The sequence below is a fragment of the Ranitomeya variabilis genome, chromosome 1 (genome assembly GCF_051348905.1).
Source record: "Ranitomeya variabilis isolate aRanVar5 chromosome 1, aRanVar5.hap1, whole genome shotgun sequence".
NCBI lineage: Eukaryota > Metazoa > Chordata > Amphibia > Anura > Dendrobatidae > Ranitomeya > Ranitomeya variabilis.
In genome coordinates this window covers 704,768,997-704,792,985 of record NC_135232.1, presented here as the reverse complement: position 1 = coordinate 704,792,985, position 23,989 = coordinate 704,768,997, and the positions used below count along the sequence as shown (strand labels likewise).

The 23,989-nt window shown below is 44.5% G+C and overlaps 2 protein-coding genes across 4 annotated transcripts in view; one reads left to right on the top strand and one right to left on the bottom strand.

Moving 5' to 3' along the window:
- L2HGDH (L-2-hydroxyglutarate dehydrogenase) overlaps positions 1-4,087 on the bottom strand; it is a 47,157-nt gene extending 43,070 nt beyond the window's left edge. For both annotated transcript variants that reach the window (XM_077267336.1, XM_077267337.1), the window contains exon 1: positions 3,907-4,087. In XM_077267336.1, coding sequence (XP_077123451.1) covers positions 3,907-3,998 — 92 coding nt within the window. In that variant the 5' untranslated portion in view covers positions 3,999-4,087. The remainder of the gene's footprint in view (positions 1-3,906) is intronic.
- Positions 4,088-4,173: 86 nt separating this feature from the next.
- DMAC2L (distal membrane arm assembly component 2 like) overlaps positions 4,174-23,989 on the top strand; it is a 43,304-nt gene continuing 23,488 nt past the window's right edge. The window contains exons 1-2 of one of the 2 annotated variants that reach the window (XM_077267339.1): positions 4,174-4,303; positions 23,517-23,632. In XM_077267339.1, the coding sequence (XP_077123454.1) occupies positions 23,529-23,632 (104 nt within the window). In that variant the 5' untranslated portion in view covers positions 4,174-4,303; positions 23,517-23,528. Of the gene's footprint in view, positions 4,360-23,516; positions 23,633-23,989 lie in introns of both variants that reach the window. The other variant, XM_077267338.1, reaches the window with a different exon arrangement.

Here is a 23,989-nt window from a genome sequence, read left to right as displayed (position 1 = left end):
ATAGACGCTATAAGCTTGGTATCACAAAAATAGACGCTACAAACTTGGTATCACCAGGACCAGACGGATCCGTAGCAAAGTTTCTGGGTCATTTTTACCACAATGTATAAGCAAAACCAAAGAAACAATGGTGAACAGACACCGGCCGTGAAATTCTGTTATTTTTCTCCTTTTGCAGTGAAGTTTACGAGGCTGAAGTTGGTTTCTTATTCAGCAATCTTTTCTTTTCTGTTTTTTATAGGTTTAACAACAAAAAATAATCATCACAATAATAAAATACAATGCAGTGAGGTGCCCTGATGTGAATACACTTAACAGCTACAAAAACAATAAAACTGGCAAAAAAATGGGCATCAAAGTGGACACCAAGAGCGTTGCAGAAAGGGTTAAATGACTTTGGGCCACTGATCTCACACTGCAGACATATAGAACAGGGCGCCCCACATCAGAACCAGGTATCTCCAGCCTGGCCCAAATGGGTTCTGGGTATCAAACTGGCATCAAAGTGGGCAAACATTTTCACAGATTTGAATAAGTAACTGGTGCTTTTAAGGGGTTAAATGACTTTGGGCCACTGATCTCACACTAAAGGTACCTTCACACTAAACGATATCGCTAGCGATCCGTGACGTTGCAGCGTCCTGGCTAGCGAGATCGTTGTGTTTGACACGCAGCAGCGATCGGGATCCTGCTGTGATATCGCTGGTCGTTGGTTAAAGTTCAGAACTTTATTTGGTCGTCAGACCGGCGTGTATCGTTGTGTTTGACAGCAAAAGCAACGATGCCAGCGATGTTTTACAATGGTAACCAGGGTAAATATAGGGTTACTAAGCGCAGGGCCGCGCTTAGTAACCCGATGTTTACCCTGGTTACCAGTGTAAAATGTAAAAAAACAAACAGTACATACTCACCTTCGCGTACCCCGGCATCCGCTTCCTGCACTGACTGAGCGCCGGCTGTAAAGTGAAAGCACAGCACAGCGGTGACGTCACCACTCTGCTGTTAGGGCCGGCACTCAGTCAGTGCAGGAAGCGGACGCCGGGGGACGCGAAGGTGAGTATGTACTGTTTTTTTACATTTTACACTGGTAACCAGGGTAAACATCGGGTTACTAAGCGCGGCCATGCGCTTAGCAACCCGATGTTTACCCTGGTTACCCGGGGACTTCGGCATCGTTGGTCGCTGGAGAGCTGTCTGTGTGACAGCTCTCCAGCGACCACACAGCGACGCTGCAGCGATCGGCATCGTTGTCTGTATCGCTGCAGCGTCGCTTAGTGTGAAGGTACCTTTAGAATACACAGATAGTGATGCCCTGCATCAAACCAAGGTCCCTCCAGCCTGGCCCAAATGGGTTCTGGGCACCAGAATTGGCATCAAAGTGGGCAAACGGCCTATTTTCACATATTTGAATAAGTAACTGATGCTTTTAAGGGGTTAAATTACTTTGGGCCACTGATCTCACACTAAGAATACAGATAGTGGTGGCCCGCATCAAGCCCACGTCACTCTAGCCTGGACCAAATGGGTTCTTGGCATCAGAATTGGCATCAAAGTGGGCATACAGCCCATTTTCACAGATTTGAATAAGTAACTGATGTTTTTAAGGGGTTAAATGACTTTGGGCCACTGATCTGACACTTAGAATACATAGATAGTGATGCCCTGCATGAAACACAGGTCCTGTTAGCCTGACCCAAATGGTAATGCTTTTCGGCTTTGACCGCAGTTGGGCAAAGCATACTGTGCGTGCGTGAGGCAAGATTTCATTGCACACACGCGAACTATGGAGGACACCTACTCAAATTCCCGAAAATATTGTGGACAGTGGGGAAGGATGGGGTGGAGGAAAGAAGATGAAACACCGCCCATCGGACCGGACACAGGGCATTTACATAGCCCACCAATTTGAGGTGACAAATTCCCTTTAACATCCCCGGCACTTGCGCTGTAAGTTGCTTTTTCGGGCATGCGCAGTTTGCGCTGCCCTTCGACTCACATCACATGATGGGAACTTACAGCGCAGGCACCGGGGACATTAATGAAGGCAGAGGAGGCGGCGCCCGGAGTACGGCGGGGCAGAGTGATGGCTGGGAGGCGTTTGGGTCTGGGGAAAAAAAGACATGCCCCCGCACAGAATACATGTATGGCGGGCAAATTATAAAAAGCAAGATTGCAGCGTTGGAAGAGACCCCCCAAAAAAGAGCCACCTTAACAGAGTGCAGCATTAGTGCTGCACAAGGTGACTCTTTTAGTTAAAAACACCTGGGGGGGGGGGGGGGAGAACCACTTAAAAGGAATCTGTCACCCCAAAATTCGCCTATAAGCTAAGGCCACCGCCATCAGGGGCTTATCTACAGCATTCTGTAATGCAGTAGATAAGCCCCCGATGTAACCTGAAAGATGAGAAAAACAGGTTATATTATATGCACCTGGGGGGCGGTCCGATGCGGTACGGTCCGATGGGCGTCACGGTCCTAGTCTGGCGCCTCCCATCTTCATACGATGACGTCCTCTTCTTTGCTTCCTGCCGTGGCTCCTGCGCAGGTGTACTTTATCTGTCCTGTTCAGGGCCGAGCGAAGTACTGCAGTGCGCAGGCATCGGGAAATGTCAGAGAGGGCAGACAAAGTACACCTGCGCCGGAGCTGCAGCGTGAAGACAAGAAGAGGACCTCATCATAAGAAGATGGGAGGCCCCGGACAGCGACGCCCATTGGACAGGACCGCCCCTGGGTGAGTATAATCTAACCTCTTTTTCTCATCTTTCAAGATACTTCGGGGGCTTATCTACAGCATTACAGAATGCTGTAGATAAGCCCCTGATGACGGTGGGCTTAGCTCATCTTCCATTTTGGGGTGACAGGTTCCCTTTAAAAACATCAGTTACTTATTCAAATCTGAGAAAATCGGCTGTTTGACCACTCTGATGCCAATTCTCATGCCCAGAACCCATTTGGGCAAGGCTAATGGGACCTGGGTTTGATGCAGGGCATCACTATCTGTGTATTCTAAGTGTCATTTAACCCCTTAAAAACATCAGTTACTTATTCAAATCTGTGAAAATGGGTTGTTTGCCCACTTTGATGCCAATTCTGATGCCCAGAACCCATTTGGGCCAGGCTGGAGAGACCTGGTTTTGATGTGGGGCTCCCTCTTCTATATATCTGCACTGTGACATCAGTGGCCCAAAGGCATTTAACCTCTTAAAAACAACAGTTACTGGTGGCAAAGTGGTTAGCACAGCAGCCTCGCAGCGCTGGAGTCCTGGGTTTAAATCCCACCAAGGACAACATCTGCAAGGAGTTTGTATGTTTCCCCCGTGTTTGTGTGGGTTTCCTCCTGGTTCTCCGGTTTCCTCCCACATTCCAAAGACATACTGATAAGGAATTTAGATTGTGAGCTTCATCGGGGACAGTGATGATAATGTGTGTAAAGCGCTGCGGAATATGTTAGCGCTATATAAAAATAAAGATTATTATTATTATTCAAATGGCCAAAATTGACTGTCTGCTCACTTGATGCCAGTTCTGATACCCAGAACCCATTTGGGCCAGGCTGGAGATACCTGGGATTTGATGTGGGGCGCCCTGTTCTATATGTCTGCAGGGTGAGATCAGTGGCCCAAAGTCATTTAACCCTTTCTGCAACGCTCTTTGGAGCCCACTTTGATGCCCATTTTTGTACCAATTTTATTGTTTTTGTAGATGTTTTTAAGCGTAGTCACATTAGGGCACCTCGCTGCAGTGTTTTATTATTGTGATGATTATTTTTTGTTGTTAAACCTATAAAAAACAGAAAAGAAAAAGTTGCCCACTAAGAAACCAACTTCAGCCCAGTGTAAAGTTTCTGGTAAAGCGAATGGTGTTGTTCACAACTCCAACTCGTCCCGCCATAAATACCAAGCGTTACCTGTGACAGCGGAGCCCAAGTCCGCACAGTCTGGAGCCCCCCAGCTGTAAAGCCCCGGCAGCCCTCGCACAGCACAGCCCGGCCATGGACATTCCCCCTCTGTATACACCAGATGACCAGAAGCAGCGGTCACTGGGAGTATCGGAGCGGCCGTTATCCAATCACAACGCAGATTTTACTAACCACGCCCACCATGACTTTCCAGCGAATAGGATATACGGTTTCTTAACCAATCACAGGATACTAGAGATAAGCACAGTCCTACCAATAGGAATAGGACTATGAAGGTTTGCTGGCCAATAGGATGTAACCAGGAAGAAGAACTCATCTAGCGAGCGATTGCAGGCCGGATGCTGGTGGAGGTGAAGATGTCATTTTCATTGGAACGTTACTAAAGGTTGGTGATGGCTGCTCCTCTGGTAGGAGGGATTCTCTATGCCGATAGGTGGCGCAGTAAGTGGGAAGAGCTTCATAAAACCCGGTGCAATCTATCAGATAACTGCTCGCTTTTTGTAACAACCTGTAAGAGTGAGAGCTGGAATCTGATTGGTTGCTGTTGTGAACTGCCTCTCCTCCCCTTTACACGATGTACATCTGTATAAAGATAAAAAAAGCAACCAATCACAGAGCAGCTCTCGCTATCCACTGCGCTCTTGTGAAACGAAAGCTGAATAGTGATTGGCTAATGTGGGAAACAAGTTTTTCTTCACAAATCCACTTAACCCCTTCCTGTCACAGCCATTTTTTCCTCCCTTTCCAAGAGCAGCAACTGTTTCATACTTTTCCATCCCCCATGGGCGAGATTGTTTTGTTTTGTTTTTGTGAGGGGAGTTGTAATTGTGAATGCCACCATTCATTTTACCATATAATGTGCTGAAAAATGCTAAATAACTCAAAGTGCAATGAAATGGTGAGAAATAACCCCAAACAACAGATTCTGACGTTGGCTTTTATGCCGGGAAACCTAATTCCTCAGATCAGGGTCTTCGCTGTTTTATTTTTAGGAGTAAAAATATTAAGAGTTTAGATTTTGCCCTCGTGTCGCCGTTTCCTGAGACCTGAAACCTTTTCTTTTGTCATTCTTTTAGTCTATGGATCAGTGTGAGGACTTGTTGTTATGTAAAGATCGGTTTACAGTTTCTAACTTTATTTTTTAAATATACAATATTTTTCATTTGTTTTTGGATATTTATGGTTGCAGTGATGCCAAATACACTATTTTATTTGTGAATTGGCAAAAAGTCATATTAAACTTGGATATTTATTTAATGTTTACACATCACTGTATTTTTTTTGTCCCCCCTAGAGCAGCGGTGGCGAACCTATGGCACGCATGCTAGAGGGGGCACACAGAGCCCTCCCTGTGGGCACGCGCGCCATCGCCATTCCGCATCTGCAGACCGGGGTCGGCGGGTGAGGAGCCCGGCAACATCAGCCCTTACTTAGCTGGATCTGCATCCTCAGACACGCATCCAGCTGAAGTGTACTGCAGCGCACAAAGTGGCCGGGTCTGTGCGCCGCAATACACACTAGTGGCCAATCAGAGTCCAGCAGCTGACGTCAGCGTACAACTGACTGGGCGCATGGCAGTGACATCATGCACCCCTTCCGTCGACTGGACGCTGAAATCAGCTGCCGGCTTCAGAACACGACATGGTGTTTTTTTCCTTGCTATGCGTTGAACAGCAGTGCCAGCACGATGGGAGATATATACAATGATGGGGTGACATATATACCAGGATTGGCAAGCATTTACCAGGATGGGGGACATATACATAAATTTGGGGGGTCATATACAAGGATTGGGGGAGAGTATGTCAGGATATCAAGCATATTCCTTTATATCTGCATTCTGGTACCGCCTGCTCCTGTCTGTGGCTGCTCTCTGCCGCCCCGCCTGCTCTTTGCTGCCCCCTGACTGCTCTCTGATTGAGTTGTGTTTTTTCTAAAGTAAAACCTCAGACTATATGCACATGTTGTGGACTAATATGCGGATCCGCAGCATTTTTGGATGCGTGACATTGCATCAAATCCACAGTGTAGTGCACAAGCATTATTAGTCAATGGGAAATTGAGAATTTTTGTGCATGTGCTGCGGGAAAAAAAACGCAGATTTGCAGCGTTTTATTTTCCGCAGCATATCAATTCTTTTTGCGGATCTGCAACGTTTCTGCACCCTTTAACTTCCATTGTGTCAGGCCAATCCGCAGCAAAACCGCAGGTTTAAAAAAGATCTGCGGTTTTGCTGCTGATGTGCCTGCGAGAAACGCTGCAGATCGGGAGGGGGAAGAGAGTGTGGGCGGAAACTATGTATTATGTGTGTGCGGGAGAGATGTGCTGGTGGCTGTGAGAGTCTGCGGGGCTGTGTGTGTGTTTGTTTGTTTGTAGGTAGGCATCGTCCGGTGGGACTACTAGTCCCATCCGGATATGCCTGCTACAGTGCCAGCTAGCCAGATGATGGGACAGTAGTAGTCCCATAATCTGGCTACTGTGTTCCAGTATAAAAAAAAAAAAAAAACATATACAGTACGTACTTATACAACATACAGGATATACTCACCATGCACCTAGTCCCCGAAGCCCTCGATTACCTGTAAAAAAATAAATAAATAAATAAACCGACAGTATACTTCCTGATCCGATGTAATCCATTTAAGAACGAGTGTCACACGACGATCTCCTGTGGAGAGCTGTCACATCGGCAGATGCGACCGCTATCCAGGGGCTCCGGTGATACAATGACGGAAGGTATCCTTCCGCACTGTATCCCTCCGCCGCTGTGAGTGCAGAGTTCATACTGTCACTTGCGGCACCGCTGCTTGGGAAAATTCTCACGCAGCAGTGCCGTAAAGTGAGAGGCCATTGAACCCTCAGTGATAACACTGCAGAAGCCATTGTCTCCTGTCAGTGTGTCACTAGAGGCCTATATAGCTGTCACATCTCCTGATGTGGCAGCTCTATAGGGGAGATAGTCGTGGGACACTGGTTTATTAAATGGACTGCTTTGGACCAGGGAGTATTTGTGTTGGTTTATTATTTTTTTCTTTTTTTTCCAGGAAATCGAGGGTGTCGCATGGATTGGCAGAACAATAAAGATGGCAAAACTGTGTGGTGTTTTATTTCATTAAAATACTTAATTCTGCATGTGTGTTTATTTAACCCATTAACAACTATAGGATTAGTAATGGATAGGTGTCTTATTGACGCCTCTCCATTACTAAGCTGGCTTGATGTCTCCTTACAATTCAAAGGTGACATTAACCCCATATTACCCCATATGCCACCGCTACAAGGCAGTGGGAAGGGAGAGGCTAAGTGCCAGAATTGGCGCATCTTACAGATGCGCCATTTCTGGGGCAGCTGTGAGCTGGTGTTTGTAGCCGGGGGGCCCCAATATCCATGGTCCCTTCCTAGGCTATGGATATCAGCCCGCAGCTGTCTGCATAGTCATTTCTGGCTATAAATTATAGAGGGACCCCATGTCGTTTTTTTTTTTTCGGGGGTGGGGGGGGGGTCCTCCTATTTTAATAGCCAGTAAAGACTAAATATTACAGCTGCGGGCTGATATTCATAGCCTGGGAAGATCCATGGGTATTAACCCCTTCCCAGAAAATAAACATTGGCCCCTAGTTGCTGGCTTTCCCTTTCTGGCACAGAAAATTGCACGGGAGCCCACGCATTTTTAAAAATTTTTTTTGTAGAAATTAGATATTGCGTTTAAGGCCGGGGTCACACTTGCGAAAAACTCGCACGAGTCTCTCGCATCAATACTCGGGACAGGAGCGTACTGCTGCATGTATTTCTATGCAGCTGAATGCTCCGGTCCCAAGTGCTGGCGGCAGTGCCGGGTATTGAAGTGCGAGACTTGTGCGAGTTTCTTGCATGTGTGACCTTGGCCTAACGCAGATTGTGTGTGTGTGTGTGTGTGTGTGTGTGTGTGTGTGTGTGTGTGTGTCTTTAACTCTTTATGTACCATTTTATTATGTTTATTACTAAACATTGGGCTTGGTGTTATCTATTTCTATTTATAGATATAGATCTAGCTATAGATATATCTATCTATCTAGCTATAGATATATCTATCTATCTATCTAGCTATAGATATATCTATCTATCTATAGATATATCTATCTATCTAGCTATAGATATATCTATCTATCTAGCTATAGATATATCTATCTATCTATCTAGCTATAGATATATCTATCTATCTAGCTATAGATATATCTATCTATCTATCTAGCTATAGATATATCTATCTATCTAGCTATAGATATATCTATCTATCTAGCTATAGATATATCTATCTATCTAGCTATAGATATATCTATCTATCTAGCTATAGATATATCTATCTATCTAGCTATAGATATATCTATCTATCTAGCTATAGATATATCTATCTATCTAGCTATAGATATATCTATCTATCTAGCTATAGATATATCTATCTATCTAGCTATAGATATATCTATCTATCTAGCTATAGATATATCTATCTATCTAGCTATAGATATATCTATCTATCTAGCTATAGATATATCTATCTATCTAGCTATAGATAGATGGATAGATATAAAAAAATGGAACAGCACATACAATTAAATGGGTGCACAGGCCTCCAAGCAACTAATCCATATACTTGCCAAATATACAGGGACCAAAAAAATGGAAGGCAGCACTCCAGGTTTTAGCAAAAATATAAGTGGACTTTACTGGGCCCACATAGCATGGTGCAACGTCTCAGCTTCCAAATGCCTTTCCCAAGCACTGGACTACAAGTGTGTGTATGTATGTATGTATGTATGTATGTATGTATGTATGTATGTATATATATATATATATATATATATATATATATATATATATATATATATATATATATATATATATATATATATATATATATACACAGTTAGGTCCATATATATTTGGACAGAGACAACATTTTTCTAATTTTGGTTATAGACATTACCACAATGAATTTTAAACAAAACAATTCAGATGCAGTTGAAGGTCAGACTTTCAGCTTTCATTTGAGGGTATCCACAATAAAATTGGATGAAGGGTTTAGGAGTTTCAGCTCCTTAACATGTGCGACCCTGTTTTTAAAGGGACTAAAAGTAATTGGACAATTGACTCCAAGGCTATTTCATGAACAGGTGTGGGCAATCCCTTCGTTATGTCACTCTCAATTAAGCAGATAATAGGCCTGGAGTTGATTTGAGATGTGGTGCTTGCATTTGGAAGGTTTTGCTGTGAAGTAAACATGCGGTCAAAGGAGCTCTCCATGCAAGTGAAACAAGCCATCCTTAAGCTGCGAAAACAGAAAAAAACAAGCCGAGAAATTGCTACAATATTAGGAGTGGCAAAATCTACAGTTTGGTACATCCTGAGAAAGAAAGAAAGCACTGGTGAACTCATCAATGCAAAAAGACCTGGGCGCCCACGGAAGACAACAGTGGTGGATGATCGCAGAATAATCTCCATGGTGAAGAGAAACCCCTTCACAACAGCCAACCAAGTGACCAACACTCTCCAGGAGGTCGGCGTATCAATATCCAAATCTACCATAAAGAGAAGACTGCATGAAAGTAAATACAGAGGGTTCACTGCACGGTGCAAGCCACTCATAAGCATCAAGAATAAAAAGGCTAGACTGGACTTTGCTATAAAACATCTAAAAAAGCCAGCACAGTTCTGGAAGAACATTCTTTGGACAGATGAAACCAAGATCAACCTCTACCAGAATGATGGAAAGAGAAATGTATGGCGAAGGCGTGGTACAGCTCATGATCCAAAGCATACCACATCATCTGTAAAACACGGCGGAGGCAATGTGATGGCTTGGGCATGCATGGCTGCCAGTGGCACTGGGTCACTAGTGTTTATTGATGATGTGACACAGGACAGAAGCAGCCGAATTAATTCTGAGGTATTCTGAGACATACTGTGTGCTCAGATCCAGCCAAATGCAGCCAAACTGATTGGTTGTTGTTTCATACTACAGATGGACAATGACCCAAAACATGAAGCCAAAGCAACCCAGGAGTTAATTAAATCAAAGAAGTGGAATATTCTTGAATGGCCAAGTCAGTCACCTGATCTCAACCCAATTGAGCATGCATTTCACTTGTTAAAGACTAAACTTCAGACAGAAAGGCCCACAAACAAACAGCAACTGAAAACCACCGCAGTGAAGGCCTGACAGAGCATCAAAAAGGAGGAAACACAGCGTCTGGTGATGTCCATGAGTTCAAGACTTCAGGCAGTCATTGCCAGCCAAGGGTTTTCAACCAAGTACTAAAAATGAACATTTTATTTAAAATTATTGAATCTGTCCAATTACTTTTGGTCTATTTAAAAACAGGGTGGCACATGTTAAGGAGCTGAAACTCTTAAACCCTTCATCCGATTTTAATGTGGATACCCTCAAATGAAAGCTGAAAGTCTGAACTTCAACTGCATCTGAATTGTTTTGTTTAAAATTCATTGTGGTATTGTCTATAACCAAAACTAGAAAAATGTTGTCTCTGTCCAAATATATATGGACCTAACTGTATATCTATCTATCCAATCAGCGACTGGCATAGTCCGGCCGTGAATTCTCCCCTTCCTACTCTCCTCAGGACAGTGCCCGCTCCATACTCCCCTCCAGTCAGCGCTCACACAGGGTTAATGGCTGCGTTACACCGCGTTATGCCGCGGTGTAACGCAGTCCATTAACGTTGCTATTAACCCTGTGTGACCAAAAAAATCATTATATACTCACCTTCCAGCACCTTTCCCGCTCCTCGCAACGCTCCGGTCCATGCATTGCGGTGTCACGAGATGATGACTTAGCGGTCTCGCGAGACCGCTACGTCATCACCTCGCGAGACCGCAATGCATTCTTGGGACCGGAGCGTCGCGAGGAGCATCGGTAAACGCCTGGGCTGGATCCGGGGGCTGACGGAAGGTGAGTATATAACTATTTTTTATTTTAATTCTTTTTTTTTTTTTATACAGGGATATGGTGCCCACATTGTTATATACTACGTGGGCTGTGTTATATACTACGTCTCTGCTATATACTACGTGGCTGTGGTATATATTACGTGGCTGGGCAATATACTACATAGCTGTGCTCTATACTACGTGGGCTGTGTTATATACTGCATGGGCTGTGTTATATACTACTTCTCTGCTATATACTACGTGGGCTGTGTTATATACTACGTGGGCTGTGCTATATACTACGTGGGCTGTATGCTACTTGGCTGTGCTATATTTCTCTGCTGTATCTGTGCATCATGAATCGTGGTATGTGTTAAAGAGGGGGCCCACTGAGACTCTTTTGCCCGGGGCCCTCAAAAACCTGGAGAAGGCCCTGGCTCCACTGATTGGTCACTCCCGGCCGCAAAAAATCAGCGACAGGCGCAGTCCGCCCGCGAATTGGCGCTGAATTTGAACCACGCTTCCCTAATTGGTCGCGCCCGGCCGGCCGAATCCTGTGTATAAATTGCATTATTCTGAAAACTTCATAAATAAACTACATACATATTCTAGAATACCCGATGCGTTAGGATCGTGCCACCATCTAATAGAGATATATATATATATATATATATCTCTATCTATCTATCTATCTATCTATAGATATCAATAAAGTGCAATTAACATTTTAGTCAAGCTATCTTTGTATACATAAGAAATCCTTTTCATTTCATACAATCAGTGTTATCTATACAATTAAGAATAGTGCATTTGCTTTAAAGTGCTCAGTGACAATTAGACATACAGTAAAGAGGCATATATAGCTTATTATAAATAAAGTGGTATCATGTGCATCACATTAATGTATTATCTCACTCACCCAGGTGTGCATTGCTATAATCGCTATTGTGTTTAGCATACACGCCATAGTCCGCGTGTTTAGGGTGTAACCGCATTCACAATGTGCATCATTCCCCTGTCACCAGCTGCATAGCCAATCAGAAAGTCGATTCCACAGGATATTTCCCATGCATGCTCACAAAGAATTGTATGCTTGTCAGCACCATGTTTAGTGTGGCATATTTCATTAGCAATACTGCGCATGCGCAGATCCCAATGGCTGTACTATACACGGCTGAAACCCTGTTACAATAACATCTGTTAATACTATAATGGCACAAAAAAACAGTATATACTTTAGAAAATTATCTTTATATCAAATATTAGTGCCAGATTATTACTTTAGTTCATTATAACTGAGTATTACGATTATGGGGTAGTGGGTAAAACACCATTACCTTGGTACCACTGACAGACCCCTATCAGGAGTTACTTCTGAAGACCAATGGTCTCAACGGGGGGGAAAGACACACCTCCGGGTATCCTCACCCCTACCACATTGGCTATATGGGCAATACATGGTGTATAATACCACTCTATACCCCTACCTAGTCCTCTGTATTTGTTTACAGCCAATCAAATATCGAATTTAAGACAATCTTTATTTGCCAGCAAGCTAAAGTGACATAACTATAAATGAAAAAATAGAATCTTTTCTTTTAACAAAAGAAAAAAATTATTTTATCAAGGGTGATATAGCAATGCAGTTACCCGGATGAGTAGATTTCTCTAGTCACCTTCCACGACGGCATACGGAGGTTGCCTCTTTGCCCTAATGGGGAACAGGAAATGGAGAGGTTAAAAGGCCCTCCCACCTCCCTCTCACCAGTGTCTTTCCTGTTCCCCATGGGACAGGAGAGGTTTACTTTCGTATGCAGTGGTGGCCGGTGACTGCTGCATCTGACAAGCGTCGGCTTGTGTGTAACCGGGCAGCATGGGGTCGTATCTTACCTCCCCTCCTATGCTGCTCCCGTCGCGCCGCGCTGCGGTGTCCTCGGGACCTGTGCCTAGCCTTCCCGCGCCCCCGTGAGGGCAAAGCAGGCTAGTGTTCCTGACCGGAGTCCTCCTGGAGCTCTCCGGTCTCCTTCCCCTCCAACATGCCGCTGGCAACCCGGAAGTGATCGCGCACGTCACTTCCGGTCCTTTCTGCGCTCCCTGGAGGCACTTCCGCCGGCGGTGTCTCGTGCAGGACGGCGTCCTCCACGCTGGACCATGGAGGGGAAGAGGTGTATCCACATCGCTGGGGGCAGGTGCATACCGCTGTGTATAAAACCTGCCAGAAAACGTCGCAGGTAAGACTGTTCCTGTCATGGAGAGCGGTACCTGCCCTGCGCTTGCAGAGCCCAGCGCTGCCCCTGCCACAGTAAGTGCCGCAGGGACAGGGGTCCTTAGGTAGTAACTTGGGGGTATCCTCTGGTCACTCTCTCTCCCCTCTCATTACAGGGAGAAAGGTCTGTCCCCAAAACTACAAAAATGAAGTGTGCCATCTGTACCATTAAGCTGCCACCTTCATGGGAGAAAAAACTCTGCAGGACCTGTACTGACAAAGTTGTCAGGGCAGAGCAACCTTCTTTACTAGAGGAAATCCGATCTCTGGTCAAGCAAGAAGTGCAATCCTCCCTAGCAGCCTTTACCCCCCCCACCCCCTCCGCCACCCCCTCCACCACCCTCTCCAGCCAAAAAACGGAAGATCCAGGAGGAGGATTCTGAATCTGAGTCAGACCTCTCCTATGCCTCATCCTCAGGTCGACAGGAGGAATCTACATCCTCTATAACATCTGAAGCCAGAAAATATCTCTTTTCTTCAGACTGGATTGAGGACTTAGTAGCTGCGGTACGCAGTACTATGGGGCTGGAGGAGGAGCCAGAACCACAGTCCATTCAGGACCAGATGTTTGGTGGCATAACTAAGGGTAAACGGGTGGGGTTTCCAATCCACCAGAATATATCTGATATGATTGACCAAGAGTGGGAATTACCTGAAAAACGTCTCAGTACTCCATCCGAGATGAAGCATAGATTCCCCTTGGAAGGCGAGTTGACCAAGTGGGATGTCCCTAAAGTTGACTCTCAGGTGGCTAGAGTGGCTAAAAGAACGGCTCTTCCATTCGAAGACTCGTCACAGTTAAAGGATCCGATGGACAGGAAGATAGAGTCTATTAAAGAAATCATGGGAGACCTTCTCGGTAGCCCTCAAAGCCAATATCGCATCAACATGCGTGGCTAGAGCTCTATTCCGCTGGATAGGTGAACTGGAGTCTCACATATCCCAGGGCACTTCAAGAGCTGAATTGTTAGACTCCCTTCCTAGTCTCCTTAGAGCCACGGGTTTCCTAGCGGATTCTTCTATGGAGACCATCAGAATTGCTGCGAGGTCATTAGTTCAGACTAACTCGGCCAGAAGGGCGCTGTGGTTAAAAATGTGGTCTGGTGATATCACCTCCAAAGCCAAGTTATGCGCCATACCATTTAAAGGTAACTACGTCTTCGGGCCTTCTCTTGATGACATCTTGGAGAAAGCAACCGATAAAAAGAAAGCCCTCCCAGAACAAAAAACTCCCAAAAAGAAGTTTTTTCGTCCCTTTCAGGCCCAAACCTCTCAGAGAGGGAAAGGCAAGTCCGGGAGGTGGAGTTACCCGAAGGGAGGGGGGAGAAACATCCTCATCCCTCAACAACAGCAGCAGCAGTCTCAACAGGAGAAATGGTGACTTCGATCCAGTGGGGGGGAGACTTTCAAATTTTTACTCCCAGTGGCAAAACATAACCTCTTGCCCCTGGATCCTCAATGTCATCAAAGAGGGTCTCCTAATAGAATTAGTTTCCCCCCCCCCCCCACGGGGTCTAAAAGCCACCTCCCTACCTTCCCTGAAAGATCAATCAAAATTGGCGTCCGGTCTCAGGGCCCTAAAGATGTCAGGTGCGATATCCCAGATACCGGAATCGGAGAGGGATCGAGGCCACTACTCTCGCTTATTCCTGGTTCCCAAGCCATCGGGCGAGTCCCGTGTCATTATAAATCTAAAGAATCTCAATCGACATATAAAGTACCGAAGATTCAAGATGGAATCAGTGAAGAATGCCATTCCCTTGATAGGTCCACACTCCTTCATGGCCACTCTCGATCTGAAAGATGCCTATTTTCACATCCCCATTCACCAAAGACATCGCCAATATCTCAAATTCGCTGTACAGAGAGGGCGTCTGATAGAGCACTATCAATTCAACGTCCTCCCATTTGGAATTTCCTTGGCTCCAAGGGTATTTTCCAAAATAATGGGGGAGGTAGTCTCCTTTATCCGGAAGCAAGGCGTCTGTATAGTGCCGTACCTAGACGACCTTCTGTTAATAGCTCCTTCCAAACAGGCCCTGGAGTCTCATGTATCCAAGACTCTCGAAATCCTGACATCTCTTGGATGGGTGCCGAATCTGGAAAAATCTCACCTACGACCCTCCAAATGCAGGAAATTCCTGGGAGTTCTCCTGGACTCTGCAAGTCAAATGTCCTTCCTCCCATTGGAACACCGTCTAACCCTTCTATCAAAGGTCAAAACGTTCAGGGACACCAGATCCCCCCACAATCAGAGAAGGCATGTCTCTTCTAGGCTCGATGACAGCCTGCATTCAATCGGTACCATGGGCCCAGGCCCATTCCAGAATTCTTCAGGCACATATCCTGCAGAATTGGGATGGTCATCCCAGTTCTCTGAACAAAAAACTGTACACACCAGGTCGTGTCAAAGCCTCCCTGGCATGGTGGATGTCCCCAAAAAATTTACAAAAAGGGGTCAGCTGGACGCAAGTCCCACTGACCACAGTTACAACAGACACCAGCAAAAGAGGCTGGGGGGCCATGATAAATCACAGCCCTTTCCAAGGCCTCTGGGACCAGTCAACAAGCAGGAAGTCTTCCAACTACAGAGAGCTAAAAGCTGTAGAAGAAGCCCTACTAGAAGGAGGTCATCTTGTCAAGGGACATCACGTTCGGATATATTCGGACAATGTGACCACGGTGGCCCACATCAGACATCAGGGCAGTTCAAAAAACAATTGCCTGAAGAACATATCTGCCCGACTATGCTCCTGGGCAGAAAGACATCTCTTATCTCTGACGGCGGTTCACCTGAAAGGTTCATCCAACATTCAGGCAGACTATCTAAGTCGCCAGGACATACATCCGGGGGAATGGTGCTTGAGCAACCAAAGTTTCGAGATGCTGGTGAACAGATGGGGTCTCCCAGAAATCGACCTCTTTGCATCCAGCCGAAATGCGAAAGTCGAAGCATTCTTCTCTCTGAACCCCAGGGACGGCTCCAAAGGAGTGGATGCGCTAGTCCAGAAGTGGAATTTTCGGCTGGCTTATGCGTTTCCACCGATTCCAATACTGGCGAAAGTCTTACAGAAAGTGCGAGAAGAACAAACACCTACCATATTGGTAGCTCCGCTGTGGCCCAAGAGAAGTTGGTACAACCTGATAGTGGACCTTCAGGTGGATGGGCCGCTCCACTTGCCGATGGAAGAAGACCTTCTTTCTCAAGGACCAATCCATCTCCTAGATGCCCACAAGTGGAATCTGGCGGCATGGCTACTGAAGCCCAAATATTAAGAGCCAGAGGACTATCAGAAGCAGTGGTTTCCACACTTCAAAAATCTAGGAAACCGGTAACCATTGCAATATACACTCACCGGCCACTTTATTAGGTACACCTGTCCAACTTCTTGTTAACACTTAATTTCTAATCAGCCAATCACATGGCGGCAACTCAGTGCATTTAGACATGTAGACATGGTCAAGACAATCTCCTGCAGTTCAAACCGAGCATCAGTATGGGGAAGAAAGGTGATTTGAGTGCCTTTGAACGTGGCATGGTTGTTGGTGCCAGAAGGGCTGGTCTGAGTATTTCAGAAACTGCTGATCTACTGGGATTTTCACGCACAACCATCTCTAGGGTTTACAGAGAATGGTCCGAAAAAAAGAAAAAAAATCCAGTGAGCGGCAGTTCTGTGGGCGGAAATGCCTTGTTGATGCCAGAGGTCAGAGGAGAATGGGCAGACTGGTTCGAGCTGATAGAAAGGCAACAGTGACTCAAATCGCCACCCGTTACAACCAAGGTAGGCCTAAGAGCATCTCTGAACGCACAGTGCGTCGAACTTTGAGGCAGATGGGCTACAGCAGCAGAAGACCACACCGGGTACCACTCCTTTCAGCTAAGAACAGGAAACTGAGGCTACAATTTGTACAAGCTCATCGAAATTGGACAGTAGAAGATTGGAAAAACGTTGCTTGGTCTGATGAGTCTCGATTTCTGCTGCGACATTCGGATGGTAGGGTCAGAATTTGGCGTAAACAACATGAAAGCATGGATCCATCCTGCCTTGTATGGAGCATCTTTGGGATGTGCAGCCGACAAATCTGCGGCAACTGTGTGATGCCATCATGTCAATATGGACCAAAATCTCTGAGGAATGCTTCCAGCACCTTGTTGAATCTATGCCACGAAGAATTGAGGCAGTTCTGAAGGCAAAAGGGGGTCCAACCCGTTACTAGCATGGTGTACCTAATAAAGTGGCCGGTGAGTGTATAATAAATCTGGAAGAAATTCTCATCCTTTTGTCTCCCTGAGGTGCCGGATCCCTTCAACCCGAATATTTCAAAAATTCTAGATTTTTTGCAAAAGGGCTATTTCTAATAGGCCTCAGGCCTAGCACCTTAAAAGTCCAGGTGTCCGCCCTCAGTTCAATATTTGATCAGGATCTGGCAAATCATCGCTGGATCAAGAGATTCATGATATCGGCTTCTAGAATGAACCCTAAGAAGCAAATAACAGTACCACTGTGGGATCTCAACCTAGTGTTACAGGGGCTCACAGGTCCCCCCTTCGAACCATTATCCTCCTGCTCCCAGAAAAACCTAATCTACAAAACAATTTTTCTAGTGGCTATTACATCAGCAAGGAGGGTGGGAGAATTACAAGCTCTCTCAATAAGAGAACCATACCTATCCATTCGAGATGACTCTATAGTACTGCGCCTAGACCCTTCCTTTCTTCCAAAAGTCGTATCGGACTTCCACCGCTCCCAGGAAATCATTCTACCTTCTTTTTGCCAAAATCCTGCAAATTCAAAAGAAGAGAGATTCCATATGCTGGATGTCAGGCGCACTGTACTGTTTTACTTAGAACAAACCAGTTCTTACAGAATTGACCACAATCTATTTATCCATCCATCAGGACAAAATAAGGGAAAAAAGGTAGCCAAAAGTACTATTGCCAACTGGATAAAGAAAGCAATAGCAGAAGCATACCTTGCTCAAGACAAAGCTCCTCCAGTGGGAATCAAGGCTCATTCGACTAGATCAACCTCAGTCTCCTGGGCAGAAAGAGCAGGTGCATCAGCAGAGCAAATCTGCAGGGCAGCCACATGGTCTTCATTGCATACTTTCTCCAGGCATTACAGATTGGATGTAATGCCCAACAAGGATTTAGCCTTCGGCCGGAAAGTACTCCAGGCCGTTGTCCCTCCCTAGCGCCAATCAGTTGGTATTTCTCCGTATGCCGTCGTGGAAGGTGACTAGAGAAAATAGAATTATTCTTACCGTTAATTCGGTTTCTAGGAACCTTCCACGACGGCGCTAGTTCCCTCCCTATACTCCTGGATTTAAATCTGGGATTCAAGGTAAACCGGTGCTATGGTTTTCAGTTATAAGTCACTGGTGAGAGGGAGGTGGGAGGGCCTTTTAACCTCTCCATTTCCTGTTCCCCATTAGGACAAAGAGGCAACCTCCGTATGCCGTCGTGGAAGGTTCCTAGAAACCGAATTAACGGTAAGAATAATTCTATTTTCTTCATCCGTGTTATTCATATAGTAGCAATAGATCTGTGAAGACAAAACACAGTAAAAAATCTTTTAAAATTATTTCAATAGAAATAAAAATACAAATACATAAATTGATACTAAATATAGCTAATATCCTTGGGAACCATATGGACCCCACTACACCACCAAAGACCGAATAAGCCGAATGAGGAGAAACCAAGGGGCAATACAACCTCTTCCAATCTCACAATATTGGATTTATTTAAATTCAACATTTAGACTTACTGGTTTAAGTGTATTTAATCTATAAATACACTCCAGTTCTTTCCGTTTTAAGAGACTGACTCTATCCCCCCTCTTCTCTGTGGAGGGACTGTGTCTATAATCCTGAATCTTAATGGTTTCTCAGAATGATTAATTTCTACAAAATGTTTAGAAACGGAGGTCCAATCTCATTTTTCTTATAGTATAACGATGATGATTTATGCAGGTCTTAAAATCACAGGTGGTTTCACCTACATAGAGTAGAGAACATGGACATTGCAATAAATAGACAACATATTCTGAATTACAGGTAAGATAGTGTTCTATTCTATATTTCTTTTGAGTAGCTGGATGAGTAAATTGGACCGTTCATCATTAGGTGGCAGTTCCCACAGGCCAGACATGGGGAAACAACCTTTCCCTTGTATTCCAGTTAAATATATTTGTGATTATTTTTTATTTATTTTTTTTTAAAAGGACCTATATCCGATTTAATCAGATGATCCCTTAGATTTTTACTTCGTCTGTATGAAAATAAAGGTGGATGTTTAAATTCTTCTACTACCCATGGAGCTTCCCAAGCTATGAATATCAGCTCACAGCTGTATATTTAGGCTATTAAAATAGGGTACCCCCCAAAAAAATGACGTGGGGTCCCCCTATAATTAATAGCCAGAAAAGACTATGCGGACAGCTGCAGGCTGATATTGATAGCCTAGAGAGGGGCCATGGATATTGGCCCGTCATCTAACCCCCCCCCCCCCCCCCCCGACTGCAAATACCAGCCACCCCAGAAATGGCACATCTGCAAAATGCGCCAATTCCAGCACTTAGCCTCTCTCTTCCCACTGCCCTGTAGCGGTGGCATATGGGGTAATAAGGGGTTAATGCCACCTTTGATTGTAAGGTGACATTAAGCCCAGTTAGTAATGGAGAGGCGTCAATAAGACACCTATCCGTTACTACTCCTATTGTAGTGAAAGAGTTAAATAAAGACACAGCCAGAAAAAAGTATTTTAATATTCTTAATTTCAACATACTTACAACCACACCTAATTCCCCGAAGCCATAGATTACCTGCAAAAATTAAAACCTTATAAACCAACAGTATACTCCCTGGTCCCACGCAGTCCAATTAATAACGAGTGTCCCACGATGATCTCCCCTATAGAGGTGTCACATCAGGAGATGTGACGGCTCTATAGGCCTCCAGTGACACACTGACAGGAGACAATGGCTCCTGCAGTGTTACCACTGAGGTTTCAATGGCCTCTCACCTTACGGCACTGCTGCGTGAGAATTTTCCCATGCAGCGGTGCCGCTAGTGACAGTATGAACTCTGCACTCACAGCGGCGGAGGGATACAGTGCGGAAGGATACCTTCCGTCATTGTATCATCGGAACCCCTGGAGAGCGGTCGCATTTGCCGATGTGACCGCTCTCCAAGGGAGATATTCATGGGACACTCGTTATTTCATGGATTACATCAGATCAGGGAGTATACTGTTGGTTTATTATTTTTAATTTTTTTACAGGTGATCGAGGGCTTCGGGGATTAGCTGTGTGGTGAGCAGGGTGGATTGATTTAAATCACGCCGATTTAAATCATGATTTAAATCACGATTTAAATCAAAAGATTTTTTTCTATTTAAATCGGATCGATTTAAATCATGATTTTAATCATGATTTAAATCACTGATTTAAATCAAAAGGTTTTTTTTAATATAAATCACGATTAAAATGAGAAGTGAGAGCAGTGCGCATGTGCGCCCATAGTTACACGGACGAAACTAGGGGCAACGATCTAACGCCAGGGTGAGGGGGGGACCCCAAAGTAAGTAAAAATCTTTTTTGTTTTACTATATGGCAATAGGTAGGTGTTTAAAAGCAGCATGTCTTAATTGTATAAACTATTGATAGCCTCCACATTTTGTTCATACTGCCCCTTTAATTCCACACTTCTAGCTTGGTTTCACTTTTGGTTTAGTTTCTTTTTCCATTCAGTTGACATGCCCAAACTTGTTGGATAGTCAGCATCCTACAGAAACCTCTGGAAGAGCATGGCATTGTGAATGTTACACATATACAGCCTTTATTCTACTGAGTTAAACAACTCCGCTTTATCTCATGATGGAAGAACCTTTGGATGGTAAAATATTTTCCTCAAAAAGCAGTTTATTGAAAAAAATCCGATTTAAATCAAAAAAATCCGATTTAAATAAAAAAAATCCGATTTTTTTTTGATGTTTTTTAAAAAACATTGATTTTTATCCACCCTGGTGGTGAGTATATACTGTATGTTGTATGGATTGTATGTCTATATGTATTTCTATATGTGTGTATGTGTTGTTTTTTTTGTTTTTTTTACACTTGAACACAGTAGCCAGATGATGGATCTACTGCTGTCCCATCATCCAGCTAGCTGTCACTGTAGCAGGCATAGCCAGATGGGACTAGTAGTCCCATCGGACGATGCCAGCCTACACACAGCCCCGCACACATACATACAGCCCCGCGCACACGCACAGATACAAACACCCGCACACACAGTATCCGCCCACACTCTCTTCCCCCTCCCGATCTGCAGCGTTTCTCGCAGGCACATCCGCAGCAAATCCGCAGATCTTTTTTTAACCAGCGGTTTTGGTGCGGATTGGCCTGACACAATGGAAGTCAAAGGGTGCAGAGACGGTGCAGATCTGCAAAAAGTATTGACATGCTGTGGAAAAAAAAACGCTGCAAATCCGCGCGTTTTTTTCCGCAGCATGTGCACACCAAATGTCAATTTCACATTGACTAACATTGCTTGTGCACTACACTGCGGATTTGATGCAATTTCGCGCATCCAAAAACGCGTATTCGCATCTAAATCCGCAACGTGTGCACATAGCCTAACTATTTCACCTCCTCTTTTGATGTGTTTCTGAATTACTTTTTTCGGCCACAAGATGGCACTACTTCACTTAGTGTACTAGCAGTAATCAGTGTGTGGATTGTCCACTCAGGATAATGACCGCCCAGGTTGCACCAATTGCAAACCCCTATTTCCTCGGGCTTTTTGGTTTCATTACCAAACATGCAAGAATATAGTAAGTAGCAATAAAAAAACATCTGAGTGATTTGCAGTAAGATCTCACGTCATCATGGTTATTAGCCGAGTAGCGGCTGCGGTGTTTGCTATAGGAAGAAATAAGCCACGTTTTTAAAATGTGATACTAAATTCTACATAGCGCAATGAAACCTATAAATTGACAAACACCCGAGTTTCATTAAAGGGGTGGTCCTCTCAAAGAAGATGGTCAGTCTGTACAATATATGGTGACACTGAAAATTCGGCACAGGAAATCTGGTTTGGGTGAGGGGTGGTCTTCGTACTCTGTAATTATGTTATGAAATGTTCTTCTGCTCTTTGTCCTGAGGTGGAAAACTCCTTTATAGCAAAGTTCACACAAGCAGGTTGCAGAATACTGTTAAAAATAGTTATCTTGTATATTTAATTATTCAGGACTCTTTACCACATGTGATACTCTAAAGAAAATGTCATGATATTTCTTATGAAAAATTTAGTGGTTTATTGGATTGTCCACCAAAAAGGATCATTGCAGCAAAACATAAAATAGGTGAAAGAGTTACAAAGAGATTTTCCATTTGTCCATATCAAAGTTTGTTCCCCATCTTTCCTGAGATTCTGAATGGTAAATGGCGTCTGTCTCTGTCATAAGCGTCTCTGGAAGCAACACGTGGTGATTAACTTACATACCAGCTGTCCATCTCTTCTGAAGTCTGTGTGCAATACGTGAAGACCCCCCCCCCCCCCCCCAAGTGACACCCCCTCCCTCCCGTGAGTCGTGGATATATATATGTCGCATAGAGCACGTGTTCTCTCTATATGGTGTTAACTTTTACTCTGAGCTAAATATGTAGGAATAGCACATGTAATGTCAGCCAAACCTTCCACGAGGCTCAGTACAGAATTGAGTGTAATAAGCATAAATCAATAACCAATAATTAATATTTAACAAATACTAACAGTGTGTGCTGCTTTCCAAAAGTTTGGCCCAGAGCAGAAAACTTTGCAATATCAAGATCTCTGCTTGCCAAGTGCTGTTTGCTCTGTAGAGATTTCTGCTTTCGCTGCAACGCACTGATAAAACCCACATCTCTGAGCAACAGGATCAAGATGGATTTTTAACTTTTGAATTTCCATTCAGTGATAGCAAATTTGGATCTTGGTGGTTAGAAATTGCTACAAAGTTATAAGTGCATTATACATTGATTAAAGATGTTTTCCATGATTTAATGTATGCCCGCTGGGGGTCTTAAGACCAATATCTATAGGACTGATGGATATGGCGTCCAGCGCTGGTCTCTGTCTGTCTTGACCACAGGACCCCTGTTCTCTTAATCCATCGTGGTCCCAATGGTGGACAGAGGCTCTGCCACATGCACAGTCTAGGAGAGCATCATGGCTCCTTTATTTTGCTGAGCGATGGGGTCCTGATGGTCTAACCCCCACTGATCAAACATTGATGGTCATCTACAGCTCTGAGCTTTCTCTGGTAGGTTATGTTTGGAGTTGTAGTTTTTTTAAGCTGGAGAACCAAAGGCTGTTGCCCTAAAAGATCTGACTCCTATTTTATTTTGTTGTCTGTTCCAAGATAAACACTAGGATGTTCCTTCAGATTGTGCGCCCGTCTCTCCGTAATAAGAAGCGGATACCTTCTCCGTCCGGTTGCAGATACTTCTGGGGGTGGCTGAATGCTGTATTTAACAGGTAGGCAATGTTATCCACCATTTTCAAGAATCACAACTTATCACCTATTCACCGGACACGACTGATCTCTCGGGGTCCCGCTTCTGGGTCTCCCACATTTACAGGTCTTGTGCACCCTGTCTGACGGAGTGTTGGTCCGTATGCACGCTGCCCCTCTAAGCAGTGTCTAGAGACTGCAGATTTATGAGTGCAGAGCTCGGCTGTTGCCCTCTAGTCCATAGACTTTGTTTAAAGCAGCAATGTGCCACCCCTGAATAATTCAAAAGGGGGACAAGGTGTTGGGGTACTACCATTTTAGACATTTATGGCATATACATAAACAAGAGTAATCCAGCAATACATATTAGTCAAGGCCAG